The sequence below is a fragment of the Triticum aestivum genome, chromosome 6B (genome assembly GCF_018294505.1).
Source record: "Triticum aestivum cultivar Chinese Spring chromosome 6B, IWGSC CS RefSeq v2.1, whole genome shotgun sequence".
NCBI lineage: Eukaryota > Viridiplantae > Streptophyta > Magnoliopsida > Poales > Poaceae > Triticum > Triticum aestivum.
Genome location: NC_057810.1, coordinates 693,091,508 through 693,109,007, shown reverse-complemented (window position 1 = coordinate 693,109,007; position 17,500 = coordinate 693,091,508). Strand labels below are relative to the sequence as shown.

Sequence of the window (17,500 nt, the reverse complement as noted above, 5' to 3'; positions counted from 1 at the left end):
TTCGGATGGAAGGAGCACCAAACAGGTTGCATGACAGGGCAAAGGTAGAAAAGAGCAACACAATCAGATCTGGCAAATTCGGCCCAAGTGCTTGGGTGAATTGGCACTCCCATACCCTGCCCATATTGGGGCGGTTATGGGACGCCCGGGCGCACCCGCCACGCCGGACTCATCGCAAGGGCACATGCGAAAACACGTAGAAACCATTGGTTCGACGGACGCCTCCTCCGATTTTCAATGAGGACGGATTCATGTCGCCGTGTGACCCCGCTTAGCCGTGCCACCCGAGGGACCAAGCGCGGCCATTTTAAGACGGAGAATAGAAGCCCAACCTTAGCATGTCCAAGGATCTCATAGACCTAATAGTTTGATGCGGGGAATTCCTCACCCTGAGACCTACCCAACGCGGGCGTTGCACTGGGCCTGTCAAATTTACCTCTAACATCACCCACAGAATCATCTCTTATGAATCTATCCAACAGCCCGGGACCAACCTCAATCTCTCCTCGGGCGTGGCTCTCCCAAAAATCTGCAGAGCTAGCTTCAGGTGTGCCTTCACCAGAGCATTATCCGCCATCGCGTGCTCTCAAGTACATATGGCCTTTGGGAGTCACCCAACGGAGTCGGTGCCGCGCATGGCGATCCTTTGGGATTCATCGTCTTTGCGGGTAATGGATACTAAAATGGCACCCGCACCCTCATAGATCTCCTGCCCCTGAGCAACCCCGAGACCCACGCAGGAGGCCGGTCTCGCACAATAGCGGTTTGATGATGAGGGGGTAGTGGCTAGGAATCTTGTCGGAAAGGACGGGAGCACGGTGCCGGTGGTAGATGGGTTAGTGGCGGAGTGAGATTTCTCATGAGAGACCGAGTTTCTCGGTCACCTCAGGATATCTGTTACATTCGAGGATAAATTCCTATTCTCGTTGAATACAGATCACAATACAATTTCTTCCATAAGAAAACTCTCCAAAACACTTCACAACTCGTTTGGCACCTCTCATTTCATTTCATTTGGTTGAAATGTAATTTATGCCGGGACTTCATTTGGTTGAATCTCGATTCCAAATCCAAATATCATGTTTGGGTGACACTACAATTTATCAATTGAAATGATATGCACATCTTTGTTTGGATACCATTTTGGCAATAATTCATCAACCCGGGCCAAGGTTAACTTGGAATGAGACAAACATAGTCTTTCCAAATTTTAAAATCCAACTAGCATAAAAGGTTGCATCACACAATCATAGGTAGCCCCACAAAGCAAAATCTACATAATCAAATTATAACCGCCATGAACAAGTTGCAACACACAATCATAAGCATCTCCATAAAGAAAAATCCACATAATCAAATTACAGTTGTCATGAACAATTTGTAGCATACAATCGTAAGCAACTCCATAAAGCAAAATCCAAATGATCACATTACAATTGCCATTTTATAGTTGTGGCATGACTTGAGATGCATCCAAGTAAGGCTTGATGAGTGTTGAACTTGTGTCTTCTTTTTGTCCTGCAAATATGATGAGAACTATGTAAGTAAATTATTAAATGCAAATTTGGAGAAAGCAAAAAAAGTCACATCAATATTTTAGTTTCATTTATTGTAAAAAGAAATAGTAATGCTAAGAACAACTTCAAGTACTTAAGCTGATAAACGGGAGATTTAAATTGCACCAAATCCACCGGTAAGATTTGAAAAATATTTAGTACTACTTGACATGACAAAATGGCTTGAACCTGAACATGAGCAAGAATCTAGCAGCTCCTACTCTATTACAATGGGTTTTATCCAAACGCAGAACTAAAATTACACGCGAAATTTATCATGCAAGACCTTTATGTCTCGGTACATTAATAGAAAGGGAAACTACATGTGAACTTTTCATAACAACATGCACTATCATAAGAGCACTATTTTTGAAGCTATTACCATGGTTAAACAAGTGCAATCCAACCAGTAGATATGGTATTGATGGAAACTTTAGATTGTAAGCAATAACGGTGAATGTAGCGAAGTCGACGACCAGCTGGAGGGCATATGCAAGCACTATGTTTTTAATCATAGCTTAATGCAAGCACTATGTTTTTACCTTGTAGCTTGGATAGATGGCATCAGTGTACATTAATGCATGGGCTTTGTGCCTTGTCTCCAAGGCAACCATTGGTTGGTGTATACATAAGATGACACAACACATTACCAAATTTGTGCTTTCACACCTGATCACACTAGCTTGTTTTTTCTAACATAATGTGGTTTAGCTTTATCGACCAAGATGTCGCATGATATTAAACCTTTACGTGATATACATTAGAATTTCCAGTTTGGGACATGTATGAAGAGGTATAAAATACACGGCAATGGTCACAATTATATTGGTGATAATAGGGTCTCAATTGATGCATCGACAATCGACCCAACAAAAGATATATTTGATTTGCAACATGGTTTGATTCATCTCGACTGGATAGTGCCTACAAACTAGTACTGTAGTTCTTACCAGCAGTAGTTCTTATCAACCGGAGACGCCATGCGGGCCGGTAGGTTGGAGTCGTTGTATCTGTCCAAATTACTCCACATCAATTTCCTCTGTCCTCAATGACAACAAGCCCCATCTGGCAGTGCTTGGTTCTTTCTCCGTTGACTCGATCTGGTATTATCCTCACTTGTGTCTTCTCCCCACTTTTGAAACTGTTACCACTGTCATCAAACACCAGCAGTGGCGAGTTTGATGCAAGTAAACCATTAGCGCAACTGCCAGACGCAAAAACTTTGCACGCAATGCTCCGCGAACTGGATCATCGACACGTCGTAACAAATCACAATAGCCTTCGACGGTGAGGTAGGAACAGGGATTTCATAGACCTAATAGCTTGATGCGGGGAATTCCTCGCCCTGACCTCCACCAAACGCGAGTGTTGCACTGGATCTGTTGAATTAGTTGCAACATCATCCATAGAATCATCTCCTTTAAATTTATCGCGTGGTCATGGACCAACCTCAATCTCTCCTTGGGCATGACTCTCCTCCAAATCAGCAGAGCTAGCTTCGGACACACCTTTATCATAGCATAAGAGCATCTACAGTCGCGACCTACAAATCCGGGCCCTCAAACGCCCGCGGATGCGGACGCGGGCGCGTCCACGGGCACTGACCAGGCACTCCTCAAATCATGTCATCCACATATGTGTATCTCATATCCGACTCCTCATATCCATACTAGAATACAAAACGTAGATAAAAAGAACGTAGCACAGCTGTAGGCGTCGGCGGCTCATGGTGGATCGTCCTAGTCGTCGGTCGAGGAGCCGTCATCGTTGTCGTCGGAGGTGTCGGAGAGGATGCCGAGCCCTTTTAACCGTCGAACCTCCCTGTCCTACTGCCGCTTGAGCTTCGCGAGCCAAGCCACCGCCTCCGTCGCCTTGCACTCGGACTGCTCAATGGTAATCCAGAGTGCCTTGGCATTCTTTCAGCGGAGCTACCACGCGCCAGTCTCCGCAGTCTTAAGTGACCGGTGGTAGACCCATTCGAGGAGCCGCGCTTCCTCGTCAGGCTCCACCTGCATCCCGCGGCGGTGACGCACGGACTGCTTCGCCTCCTTCCTCCCCCTTTCCCGCTGCCGCTCGCGGCGGGCGGCGCGCGCCCCTAATTCCAGCGTGCCTGTCCGGGCCGGCGGGGCGGGCATAAGCACCCACCGCTGCCCACGTGGGGGAGATGCAGCCGACGGGGGCAGGGGACGGCGTAGGGGAGGCGTGGATTGTGCAGGCCACCTGTCGGAGCTACGCATAGGCCGAAAGGGGCCAGCGCCGGCGTTCGAGTTGCACCGACGGGGAAGTTGCGGCTGCGGCGAGGCTGCAGATCCGGAGCTGCCCCTAGTCTCCACCTTGGACCGCTCCAAGGCGATGCGGAGGGCAAGCTCATAGTCTGGATCCAGCTCGGAGTCGGAGCGGCTGCCGGAGCTCTACATTGTGCCGGATTTGATCAGAATCGGTGCGAGAAGAGAAGAGGACGGAGCGAGAGAGGAGAGTGTGTGAGCTAGGGTTTCAGAGCAATGAGCCCGATTAGGTTTTTTGTGGGACTGACGTGGGGTCGGTGGTGTGCCGGACTTGTCAGGCAGACGCGCCCGAGCCACCCCATATCCGCCCCATATTTGGGCTGGATATGTGGGGTGCCGGTCAGCCGGGCGTTTGAGAACCGTTTGAGGCGTCTTTCTGAGTCAAAAAATCATGACCGGTCAGTGACTGGACGGGTGGCCCATGCGTTTGAGCCTGGTTTGGGGTGCCCGACTGTAGATGCTCTAAGCATCGGCCTTCACGTGCTCTGGAGCACGCATGGCTTCCTCCCCATAGATCTCCTACCCAGAGCAACCCAAGACCCATGGAGGGAGCCGGAGCTCGCAGGAGTGGCGGCATGACGATGAGGGAGTAATGGCTAGGAATCTTGTCGGAAAGGACGGTAATGCGGGCAGTGGTCAAGGGTGAATGGCGAAGTGAGAGCCCTCGTGAGAGAGGTCTTATCCCATTTCTTTCAAAATTCTCCAAAACAATTAATTTTTTGAGTTTTAAATTTTCGGTTTCCATTTCTTTCAAAATTCTCCAAAACAATTAATTTTTTGAGTTTTAAATTTTCGGTTTCCATTTCTTTCAAAATTCTCCAAAACAATTAATTTTTTGAGTTTTAAATTTTCTGTTTTTTGTGAATCTATAAATAATAAATAACAAATAATAAAGCACTTAGTGCTTTTGGTCGTCCGTCATTTAAATTACCCCGCAAGTTGTCATAAATTACCCACTATGCCACTCATAAATAAAACGATTCGGTTTTATTTCAAAATCGCCGCCGGATTCAGTTCTTATAGCGTGATACAAACAGAAGCACACGGACAACCCAATGGTTAAGGCATTGGTCTACCATGCGGGAGACCAGGGTTTGATCCCGGGTCCCTACCCTCCTTTTCTCCCCATTTTCTATAGTTTTTTTGGAGACGCGGCACCCTTTTATTAATTGCGAATGCTCATAGGAATACAAGTAATCTCGGGCAAATCTAAGAGCCAAACATGGCGCCCGGTAGAGAGAGAGGATGCCGCTTTGGCGAGGTTATGAGTCTCAACATTAAACTGGGGATATACCCATGGATAAATTTAACATCTTGGAAGAAACTCCATTGAAAGTTGATCTCTCGTAAGATAGTCGCGTACCGGCAGGTGGTCTCTGATGTGATATTGGCCACCACTTTTAAGCAGTCTGAAGCAATACACAACGAGTCGAGATGAAGATCTGTAGCCAAATCCATAGCCTCCTTGCACGCTTGGGCTTCAAGTGTCGCACGATCGACGAGCCCCTGAAAGACGACGGCTGAGGCGCCCATGTATTTGCCACTCTTGTCCCTGCATATTACCGCTGCAACCCCCTTTGAGCCATTCCTAGCCAGTCCGGCATCCACGTTCATTTTGAACTCGTGAGCATCAGGTTGCAGCCAGCAGGGCCTGTGGGAACTGTTTCTGTCATATGTGTTCCATGCATGCCTCTGAAAATTGCTTGCATACCCCTCGCCTTTGCATGCAGGGCCTGGGGCAGATTAGTTTTGAGTGCAGAAGCCAGCTCCAGATCCTCTAAGTATTTATGCATAAACAAATGAGTGCTCATGGGACTTTGGAACTGCTCATCGTGGATAGCTCGTCGGCGTGCCCACCAGATCGCCCATTAGAGTTAACTAAACCCTTTTCCCTTGAGGAGATTAAAGCTGCTCTCTTTGCTATTGAGCCTAATCGTGCACCTGGCCCAGATAGTGTACCTGCTGAATTCTACCAGCACTGCTGGGATGTTGTTTGCATGGATCTCCTTAGGCTTTTTGAGTGGTTTCATGAGGGCAGACTAGATGTGCAACGCTTAAATTATGGCATTATCACCCTTTTGCCTAAAACCTCGGAGGCCAATAGAATACAATAGTACAGACCTATTTGCTTGTTGCGATGCCCTTATAAGCTGATCACCAAGGTCATGGATAGGAGAGCGAGTGTGTATGCCCCCAAACTGTTTAGTATACAGCAGAATGCCTTCATAAAAAGGAGGGACATTATGGACGGGATCCTATCGCTACATGAAGTCATTCATTATACTCATGTGAAAAAAAGAACGGGGATTGTCCTTAAGCTTGACTTCAAAAAAGCGTATGACAAGGTCAATTGGGATTTCCTTCTTGATTGTCATAGTAAGAGAGGCTTCAATTCTAAGTGGTGTGGGTGGGTGTCCCAGATTCTTCGTGATGGCACGGTTAGTGTCACAATCAATGATGAGCTCGGGCCCTATATTCAAAGTGCCAAAGGGGTGCGTCAGGGTGACCCTCATTCCCCTTTTTTGTTCAATATGGCCGCTGAGTGTCTGACCAAGATGGTCCTGGCTGCCCAAAAAAATAAGTTGTTCGAGGGGCTCACGTCTGATCTTATTGAGGGGGGAGTGGGAATATTGCAATATGCAGATGATACAGTTATTTGCTTCTTCCATGATGTGGACAAGGCAGTAAATGTTAAGCTGCTTCTCTATTTGTTTGAATTGATGTCTGGGCTTAAAATTAATTTTGATAAAAGCGAGGTTTTTTCGATCGGTGGGGACAATGATATCGATCAATTTTATGCTGGGATGTTTGGGTGCCAGATTGGCAAGTTTCCTATGAGATATTTGGGGGTCCCAGTGACGTATGTCATGCTTAAAACTGTGGACTAGGACTTCCTAGATGCCAAGCTCCTAAAAAGATTGGCTGCCTGGATTAGTTATGTTGCTTCGTCTGGTGCTAGATTAACCTTGGTTAACTCTAGCCTAGATGGGATTCCTTCTTACTTCATGTCTATGTTCCTCCTTAGCAAAACGTTTATTGAGAAGATGAATAAACATCGTAGGCGCTTCTTTTGGAGGAGGAAAAAAGATAAGCGGGCCTATCACTGGGTTAAGTGGTCCAGAGTCTGTCGCTCAAAGAATAAAGGGGGTTTGGGTATTAAGGATCTGCATAAACAGAATATCAGTCTCCTAGTTAAATGGTGGTGGAAGTTGGAGTCAGGTGATGGGCCGTGGCAAAAGATCGTGCGAGCTCGGTACTTTAAGCGCAAGACGGTGGCTAATGTACAGATCAGATTTAATGACTCCCCTTGTTGGAAAGCTATTATGAAAGTTAAAAAGGTGTATATGGAGGGCAGAGGGATCCGCATTAATATGGGTGACCTGGCTAGGGTCTGGCACGACCCCTGGATATCTGAGAATCCATTGAAAGTCTGTTACCCTGCTCTATGATATCTGTCAAGAGCAAGAATGCACTTTAGCGAATTTTGCTGCTAATAACTTTGTGATGAGATTCCGGCGTAATCTCTTTGCTGAGCTATCTGATCAGTGGGCTAATGTGGTGGATGGGGCTAAAAAGCTACCTTTGAATGATTCACCTGATTAAGTTGTTTGGAAGTTTAATAGCAAAGGAGATTTTACAACAAAATCTGTTTACGAGTGGTTAGAAAAAGATGTATCAGGACCTGATTACAAGTGGGTCTGGAAAACTAAGATTCCTCTGAAGATCAAAATCTTCCTTTGGCAACTGTTTCAAAATGCCATCCCTAGGGACAACCTGCGTAAAAGAAATTGGCCAGGGAACCCAATTTGTTCGTTTTGCCATGATATTGAAACTGCCGATCACCTTTTCTTCGGGTGTGTGTTTGCCCGTTCTGTTTAGGGGGTGATTGGGGCTGCTTTGGGAGCATCTTGTACTCCTAAATCTATTTGGCAGAGCTGGGTATGGCTCTATAAATATCTTCCTGGGGGCAAAAAGCATTACATGTCTATGGTTGCTGCTATATGTTGGGGTATTTGGTGCACCCGTAACAAGGCAACCTTCGATAACTATGTCATTCGCTCTCCGTTGGAGGCTGTTTTCACGGCGTGTTCCTTTTTGATGTATTGGCCAGGTCTTCTGAAAGGGATTGACAAGGAAAGAGTCCAGGCTAGAGTGCAGAAGATGGTGCGCGTGGCTGCGTCTTTGGCGGACCGTTCTACTCCCAAGGGAAGGCTCATGCTGGGAAATGGCGCGGGGGCTTGAAGCTGCTCTGGACAGTAGTCTGTGATGTCTATGTTTTCACTGGGGTTTGATGCCCGCTGAGAGTGTTCTGTGGCTCCTTTTGGTAGTGGTGTCCCGTACTTTAGTCCTCATGCGTGAAGTGTTCGCCGTGCTGTTCGTTTCGAGGTTGGGATGGTTGGTGTCAACAGGTTTTTGCCCCGCGGTGGATGGCTCGTTTTAGAGTCATTTGTTGCGGGTTTCCTGTTGATGCCCCAACTCGCTCTCCCCTTTCGGTCTCCTTTTGCTTAGTCGGTCTCGGGTAGTTCAGTGTGCTGTGGCTTGAAACAACTGAGACTGTAATATTTCCGTTAAGCGATTAATGGAAAGGGATGTGAGCCCGGTTGGAAAAAAAATCAGTACGATTAGAGATAAGCACATCCGTCAGCTCCTCGTTTGTCAGCGCACAGACGCACCTTGCAAGCCAGCAGTCAAAGAGACAATGACGCCATGTATCCAGTGCCGCATGACAAATCGAGCATTCAGCCGAGTCCGCCATCTTCCTGTGTTTCCGAACTTCGCCTGTGGGGACGGACGTTTTAGCAAGTCGCCATGCAAAAACTTTGATTTTTGATGGGATCGGGGCGCCCCACAATTTTGACCAAGAACGCCTGTCCATGCCAATATTTGAGTGTCTAGGGTTGCCCTCAAGCTAGTCAGTCCGCTGCTCCTTTGTGGCTGACAGGACCCTGTAAGCCGAACGTACACTAAAAAGATCCCTCTTATCATAGTGCCAAGACCAGAAGTCTGCTTGTACCTTAGAGCTAAGAGGGGTGTTTAGGATTTCTGCCTTGTCCATGTCATAAAAATGCTCCTCAAGTAACTGAATGTCCCACGAAGCCGAGGCATGATCAATTAATTCTGAAACCATCTGTGGGGGGTTAGGCGTTTTTGGACACACCGGACGCAATTTGAAATCGCGAGGGATCCAATTATCATGCCATATATGGGTACCATCTCCTGTTCCAATCCTTTTGATAAGCCCAAGTTTCAGTGTGTCTCTCCCTTCTACTATGGATCGCCACACTTGCAATGGAGTTTTACCAAGTTCAGCATCTAGTACCGAGCACGTTGGGTAATACACAACCTTGAGGATCCGAGCACGTAGGGAAAGTGGTTCTTGTAGGAGACGCCATGCTTGACGTGCCAGCAGCGCTAAGGTTGATGGACAAGTTTTTCTCTGTAGTAAGCGCGCCTCCTCCTCCCTGTACGCGCTAATGGGTCGGCCCATGTGCAGGTGGTGGCGCCCCATGTTTTCTATTTTGCTTTTTTACTTTTTCATTTTCCTTCTTTAAGCTAATTCGGCATTTTCAAAAGAACCAAATTTCAAAATGTTGCGAGCTTTAAAAATATGTTGAGAAATCATAAATTGTTTGTGAATTCAAAAAATATTTGAAAATATAGAATGTTCATGATTTCAATTTTTTTTCCGCATATAATAAAAATATTCACAATCACAAATAGATGTTCATGAAATAAAAAATGTTCCTGATTTTAAAAATATAATCCAGTATTCAAAACAAATTCTCGAAATAGAAAAATATCTACATAAAATTTTAGAAAATGGTCCCAAAAATTAAAACAAATCCGTAAATAAAACAAATCCGCTTGCATAGAAATTTTATTAGGGGATCTGTAGAGGTCATTTTATGATTTTATTTAGTCCCTCGCGTCGGGTTAAAAAAATGGTTTCCGTGTCTCGTACTCTAAGCCCCCAAAAAATTGACACAACTTCCTATAGGTTAGTTTTTGTAAGCTATACAAAAATGATAAATGTCTATTTTGCCTTTATACACATAATCTCCCGTTACAACGCACAGGCATATTTGCTAGTCTATATTTTTTTTGAGCGTATATTTGCTAGTCTATAAATAACAGTAATAGTAGAAATCAAAAAAGGAAAGAAAAATCTATGGCGGGCCACCATCGACCAAGCCGTGTGACGCTGACTCCTGGGTCGGCTCACGGCTCACCTGGGCGCTCGGTGCTGCCTCCAGCCGAGAGGCAGGCCCGCACGACCGCCCCACCACCGACCCGCTACCAGTACGGAATCGGCAATGCAGCGGACGCCCACGCCGCCGACCACCAGCCCGCCGCCGACCCCGTGGCCCCCGCCGCCGACCACCAGCCCGTCGTCGGCCCCGTGCCCCCCGCCGCGCCGCCCCTGCCCCCCGCCGCGCCACCCCTGCCCCACGCCGCGCCGCCCGCTCCCCCCGCCGCGCCGCTCGTGCCCCCAGCGCTGACTTTCTTGATCTTCGCCGGGTGCAGCTGTAAGCTTGCTCACAACGTCCCCTCGTACGACATGGCCTCCGCCGAGCCGCCCCAGGACCCCGCCGCAGCCTTCGTCGAGCTCAGCTTCACCCTCGCCGACAATCTCGACGACTATGATGTGGCCCGCACCGCCCACACGGAGGCGCTCGCCGGGCCAGAAGCTGTCGCGGCGCCGGCAGCCGTCGCCGCGTCCGTCGTCGCGGCCGCAGCAAGTGGGAGGGCCCTCGCGGAGGACCTCACCGTGCTGTCGCAGGGGATCACGGCGCACGCGGCGTCCCTCCCGGCGCACGAGGCCGCGCTCGCCGACGCGTTCGCCGCGCTCGCCCACGCCTGCACCACGGACGCGCAGCGCCTCACCGAGCATGCGGACGTCCTCTCCGGGTACGCCGCGGGCCTCGCCGCCGGCGTCGCGCCGGCCGCGCCCGCTCCCCTGAACCCAATCGAGGTCCTTTCTTCTTTCCTTCTTTGTTTCTTTCTTTCTTTCTCTCTGCCTGATTGGATTGCCTGTTTGGAATGTAACCGTTACTTAGGTCTAAATCATTGCTTATTTAGATTGAGGTGTTCATTGTCAAAATAACAATAGTAGAGAAAACAACAAAAGCAGTAACTTGATTCATTTTCCTGGTACTACCCCCACTCTTCAGGTTTTGACCCAAATTAGGTGCCTTTAGTTCTTCAGGACTGCGTACTGGACATATGAGGACTGTTGTTTTGATCTTTTTCCGGACAATTTTTACAAAACAACTAGTGATAATTTACAAGGAAAAGAAATGTGATAATAATTTCTTCTATACAGATGTAATTCTTGTGTGCTGTGCCAGCGGCCTTTTGGGCAGATGCCTAATTTAAAACTTTTCCTCGCGCAGGAATTGGCGCCTTTTGAGCCTCCGCACGAGGATTTGGAGGACTAGGAGGACTAGGACAACTCGACTGCCTCACGCGTGTAGAAAGTTACAAACCATACAAATTTTTGGCTAATTGATGTGTTGAAATCTTGAGAACAGGATCTAGATAGTGTTTTCACTCGTCACGTCGTTAATGCGACGTGATACCTTTGTTGCAGTGAAGTGATGCGTTCACTGGGCAAATGGTAAATGTATATATTTGAGTGAAGTTTTTATCCGGAACCTGGGTGATAGTCTTGCACAAGAATTGTACAGTTAAATTCGATCCATTTGCTTAGATGAGAAGTAGGAATTTAACTGTGATAGTAACCGAACAATTAGTATGTTGTTGTGAACTGGCCATGTATTCTTGGTCTTGGTGTTATGCATCTCATGCTGTTGTTGGCCTCTGTGTGTTTGTTCTATGCAGTTGATGTTCTGGTACATGTGGTGTTATGTTGTGTAAATTGGGAATTCCCTAATTCTAGAGTTTCCTACTACTGTAGATGTTCATCTGCTACTGTGGTTAGTTAACTGATGTTAACTGGTTGTGTTGCATATGTAGTACATGGCAAGTACCTACTTGCTGGGGGTTTGGTCAATTAATCCGTGTGTGTACTAAAAGTACATGCTGTAGTTATCGTGTAAGCTTGCTGTTAACTACAGTTGGTGCTCTATACCGAATTTAGTGTACTGAACCTCTGCTACTAAGTTTAATTATTCAGTTGTGTTTAGTGAAGTAGTTAGTGTACTGTACTTGCAACAGTTTGCTTGGTCTTTCTTTGGTTTCAGTTAAGTTATTGTCAGATTTTCCTCTCCATTGCTCTGTTTAATCTTGTCATAATCCTACTGTATAATAACTGTGTGTATGCACACGTACAGTTACTGCAGGTGCAATCTAATTTACTACTGCTGCTATATACAGCAATGCTTTACTACTAGCCCATGAGTGGGGCTTGTGTTTCTACTTGCAGAAATGTACCACGTGCAGTGTGGACTGTGTTGCAAGTGTTCTGCTCTAGCAGATCATTATGATGTGGTACAGGGATCTATTTCTTTATATGATACTCCCTCCGTCTGAAAAAACTTGTCCCAAGTTTGTCGGAGGGAGTATTATGGACAGTAGGTCTTCTATCCAAAGTTCCCTCTCTCCTAAAATCTGAGAAGAACAGATACTCTAGGGACTTAGTCTTTCTCTTCCTGTCTTGTCTATCTTTCTATCCCTTTCTTTCTTTACTAAATCTGCCTTCTCACTGGGATATACTCCCTCCGTCCGGAAATACTTGTCCAAGGAATGCATGTATCTAGATGTATTTTAATTCTAGATATATCAATTTGTATCCATTTCTTCGACAAGTATTTTCGGACGGAGGGAGTAACAGAAAGTGGGTTGGGATAATGTGATCTTGCCGAGAGAATTTGGAGGATTGGTTGTCCGAGACCTTAAAGAGCACAGCAGAGCTTTGATATGTAAATTATGTTCATTACTGCTGCAGAAGAGTAACTTGCCTTGCTGGAACTGGTTCAAACAAGCTTATGCAAGTCTCTTCAGTTGATGGACTGCTTCCTGATCCTTTTTACTTTTGCACCTGACAAGTATTGTTGCTCTGTCATGTCCCAGTATGAAGGTAATACATGGACACTGAAACTTCAACCGGTGCTATCTGCTTCAGCAGCGAATGAATTGGATCATCTGTTAGTAATTTTGCTCGATTTCACTCCAGGAATGCATGGAGACTGACGAGGACATGTATCTAGGGTAGGGTCTTAGGCTTGACCTGGACACCCCACCCAAAGACACTGACCTACAGTCAAAGACATTCAAGGATCAACAAAACGTACCGATTGGAATCACCCTGGAGTGCGATCCACTTGACAGAAGACTTCACTCGGATACCCCAATTCCACTCAACCACAACATAGTCACTCGACCATGTGGAGAACCACTCGGAGTACAGAAGATTTAAAGCCACCCAGGATGGCAACGGTCAGGCGTTCACTTTGTAGTCTTAAAGATCATTTATGGCTGGCGTTACCAGTAACACTCCATCTTAACTCACATTGAACCCTGTGTAACGGAGGTCTGAGAGGGTCCTGGCGCACTCTATATAGGCCACCCTCCTCCTCTGGCACAAGGGTTCGCACCCCTTGTAACATTCACGCATAATCCAGTCAACACAGCCTCAGGGCATCGAGACGTAGGGCTTTTACCTCCTCCGAGTGGGGCTTGAACTCGTAAAACTTGCGTGCACAACCTCACCGTAGCTAGGACCTTGCCTCCTCCTACGTACCGCCTATTCTTACTGTCAGACTTAATCCCACAATAGTTGGCACCCACCGTGGGGCCGGCGTCTAAGCGACTTCTGGTGAGGTTGCGAATTTCGTTCTCCGACAACATGGTTTCCGGCGGTGGTTTGGCGTTGGGCCGCGAGATCCGTCTCGGCGCGCTCGTTTTCATCGCCGGCGACTCCGCCTGGATTCAAGAAGCCCCCCCTCGAAGTCGAGGCCCTCCCCGTTCGCGGGGCGACGCACTTCCATGCGAGTGCTTGCGACGTTCTTCTTCGACAACCGCCAACCCAGTATTGGTCGGCTCTGGCAACATCTTCGCTCCCCGCTGTTCGCCGTCGCAAATGGTCCGGATGTTCGCGACTCCAGCGGTGGGTGAAGCATGCGGTGGCTCGCCAATCGACCATCCTCCAAGTTGCGACGATCGAGCCCGACGAATCTCTTTATAGTCTGTTCGATCTGCCGACTGGTCACTCGGATTCCCTCTCCGAGTGCGAGAGCAATGATCGAGCGACAAAAGTTTTTGTGGTCACTTCCCAGCACGGCCCGCTTGGATTTCGCTGCAACGATGGCGGTGGTGATGGTGCTGGCCCGTCATAAGGGCATGATGAGTATGTCCCCGAGGCCCTCACCACGGAGCAGAGGGAAGAGTTGCATCGTCGCAATGTTCAGGCGCTCTAGACCCCCATCATCGAGGAGACCTCCGAAACTCGGGCCTTGGAGGCTGCGCGCTTGGCCACTTTGGCTGAGCATACGCGTTTGGAAAATCTGCAGAAGGCACTCGACGAGCGTGGTCATCAGCAGGTTCCCGAATCCAGTCGATGGGCGCGACGGATGTTTCCAACTGAAACTCAGGTATATCGTACTCCGATTCAAAATGTTGCAGCAACAGCACGCATAGCAGAGTCAATTCAGCCGTCTCGTTCAGAAGCTGGTAGAGGTTTAGAGCAGATTCGAGCATTGCTTAAAGCCGCTGGAGAACAGAATTTTGCTATTTCCTAGTCGCGCAATAGAATTCATAGTAGATTAGTGGTTGCAGACACAGTTCAGTCGGCACATAGTTCGAGGTCACCCGGCGTCGGGAAGATCGTGGTCCCCGCCAGGACCGGTACCTATAGCGGGGCCACAAGCAGTTTGATCGTCAATTCTCTCACGATGACCATCGTTGAGTGCTTACGCCCGGGTCGTACGCGCCCCGACGTTATGATGATAGGCACGCGTATGGTGACGAACGGAGAGCCCCGGTCGACCCAAGAGAGCCGGGATTCGATGCAAGATCACTCCTTGTGCAAGGTTTGGTCGACAGAGGCCGAGCAAACATATAAGGGCAAGGCAGAGATCATCTGACTGGGAACAGAGCATTCATTTCTGGGCCTGAATGTTTTAGTATGGCCATTCGTTCAGCTGAGATCCCTCCCAACTTCAGGTTGGCAGCAGGCGTGAGCAAGTTAACCGGTGAATCAAAGCCAGATACCTGGCTGGAAGACTACCGAGTGGCTGTGCAGATCGGTGGTGGCAATGATGATGTTGCTATGAAGCACCTCCCCCTGATGCTTGAGGGTTCGACCAGAGCTTGGTTGACTCAGTTAGCCCCTGGGAGTATTCTCTGCTGAGATGACTTGGCCCGAGTGTTCATCAAAACATTCGAGGGTACTTGTAAGCGACCTACTAGGCTGACCGAATTGCAACATTGTGTTCAAAAGCCGAATTAAACTTTGAGAGACTTTATCTAGAGATGGACCACCATTCATCATACGGTGGAAAATGTGTCATATCAACAGGTGGTTTGTGCCTTCAAAGAAGGTGTCAGGTGCAGAGAGCTTACCCTGAAATTTGGTCGATCCGGAGGTATGACTCTGACTCGAATGATGGAGATAGCCACTCGGTACGCCGGCCAATGGTGGAGAGGAAGACCGACTCCGCAATGTCAAGGAAAAACAGTCGTCTAGGACTCCGAGCTAGGAATTCCAGTCGGAAGCAGAAGCGTAAAGCTGAACCTATAGGTCCCGCTGAGGCTGCAGTCCTGAATGCAGGAGGAGGAAAGTTCAAAGGAAAACCCAAACCGCAGTGGAAACCCAAGAAGGTGAAAGATCATTTAGGACAGGACATCTTGGATTTGCCGTGTTACATACACACGAAGAAAGATGAAGAGGGAAACTTGATTCAACCCAAGCATACCACTCGGCAGTGCCGACTTCTGATTCAAAGCTTCCAAGAGAATCAGTCCAGTAAGAAAAAATATGATAAGGAAGATGGGAAAGAGGAATATGATGGTTACCCTAAGGTCAATGCTACCTTGATGATTTTTGCTGATATGGAATGCAAAAGTCGACTGAAAGTCATTAACAGAGAAGTGAATATGGTTGCTCCAGCAACTACGACGTACTTGAAGTGGTTGAAGACTCCCATTACATTCGACCAATCAGATCACCCAGCGCACATTGCTACCACTGGGCAGCAAGCGCTGGTGGTTGACCCAGTCGTTGGAGGCACCCGACTAACCAAGGTCCTTATGGATGGCGGAAGTTGACTGAACATTCTGTACACTGAGACCCTGGAAGGGATGGGCATTCCGATGTCTAAACTGAGTGAGAGCAACATGTAGTTCCACGGTGCCATTCCTGGGAAAAAGGCAAAGTCACTCAGGCAGATTTCTCTTGATGTGGTTTTCGATGATTCCAAGAATTACTGCAAGGAAAAGTTGACATTTGAGGTGGTGGATTTCCACAGTGCTTATCACACCATTCTGGGCATGCCTGCATATGCTCATTTCATGGCTCGACCATGTTACATATATCTCAAGTTGAAGATGCTCGGTCCTAGAGGCGTGATCACAGTCACAGGAAATAGACACAAAGTAGAAGAGTGCATTCAGGAGGGCTGCAAGATTGCAGGTGAGCAGATGGCAGTCATAGAGATCACTACCAAAAAAAGACACATCTGTGACACTTTGGGCCGAACGAATATTTTTCCTGTCATACTTATGACACTTCTATGACGATAATTGTGACAAAACCTGGTATCATCATAGGTGTGGTGGGCTCCTACTTCTATGACAAAAAATCATGACAGAAAATGGGCTTTTCGTCCTGGGCGGGCTGGAGACACAGCTGCATGACATTATTTGGGCCGTCCATGACGGAAAAAACCGTGGTAGAAGCAAGGGCGAGGAAAATATTGGGGAGTTCCCGATTACGGTGGGTGGTCATGTTGGAAGTATGCCCTAGAGGCAATAATAAAATGATTATTATTATATTTCCTTGTTCATGATAATTTTCTGTTATTCATGCTATAGTTGTGTTATCCGGAAATCGTAATACATGTGTGAATACATAGACCACAACATGTCCCTAGTAAGCCTCTAGTTGACTAGCTCGTTGATCAACAGATAGTCATGGTTTCCTGACTATGGACATTGGATGTCATTGATAACGAGATCACATCATTAGGAGAATGAATTGATGGACAAGACCCAATCCTAAGCATAGCACAAGATCGTGTAGTTCGTTTGCTAGAGCTTTTCCAATGTCAAGTATCTTTTCCTTAGACCATGAGATCGTGTAACTCCCGGATACCGTAGGATCGCTTTGGGTGTACCAAACGTCACAACGTAACTGGGTGACTATAAAGGTATACTACGGGTATCCTCGAAAGTATCTGTTGGGTTGACACGGATCAAGACTGGGATTTGTCACTCCGTATGACGGAGAGGTATCTCTGGGCCCACTCGGTAATGCATCATCATAATGAGCTCAAAGTGACCAAGTGTTTGGTCACGAGAGCATGCATTACGGTACGAGTAAAGTGACTTGCCGGTAACGAGATTGAACGAGGTATTGGGATACCGAGATCGAATCTCGGGCAAGTAACATACTGATTGACAAAGGGAATTGTATACGGGATTACTTGAATCCTCGACATCGTGGTTCATCCGATGATATCATCAAGGAATATGTGGGAG

The 17,500-nt window shown here is 47.4% G+C and overlaps 1 protein-coding gene across 1 annotated transcript; it reads left to right on the top strand.

The window, feature by feature from the left end:
- Positions 1–10,010: 10,010 nt before the first annotated feature.
- LOC123139649 (tropomyosin-1, isoforms 33/34) lies at positions 10,011–11,654 on the top strand. Its single transcript, XM_044559391.1, has 2 exons — positions 10,011–10,814; positions 11,236–11,654. Exons 1-2 carry the CDS (start codon positions 10,011–10,013, stop codon positions 11,278–11,280), a joined length of 849 nt encoding a protein of 282 aa, XP_044415326.1. The 3' UTR covers positions 11,281–11,654.
- The last annotated feature ends 5,846 nt before the right edge of the window (positions 11,655–17,500 follow it).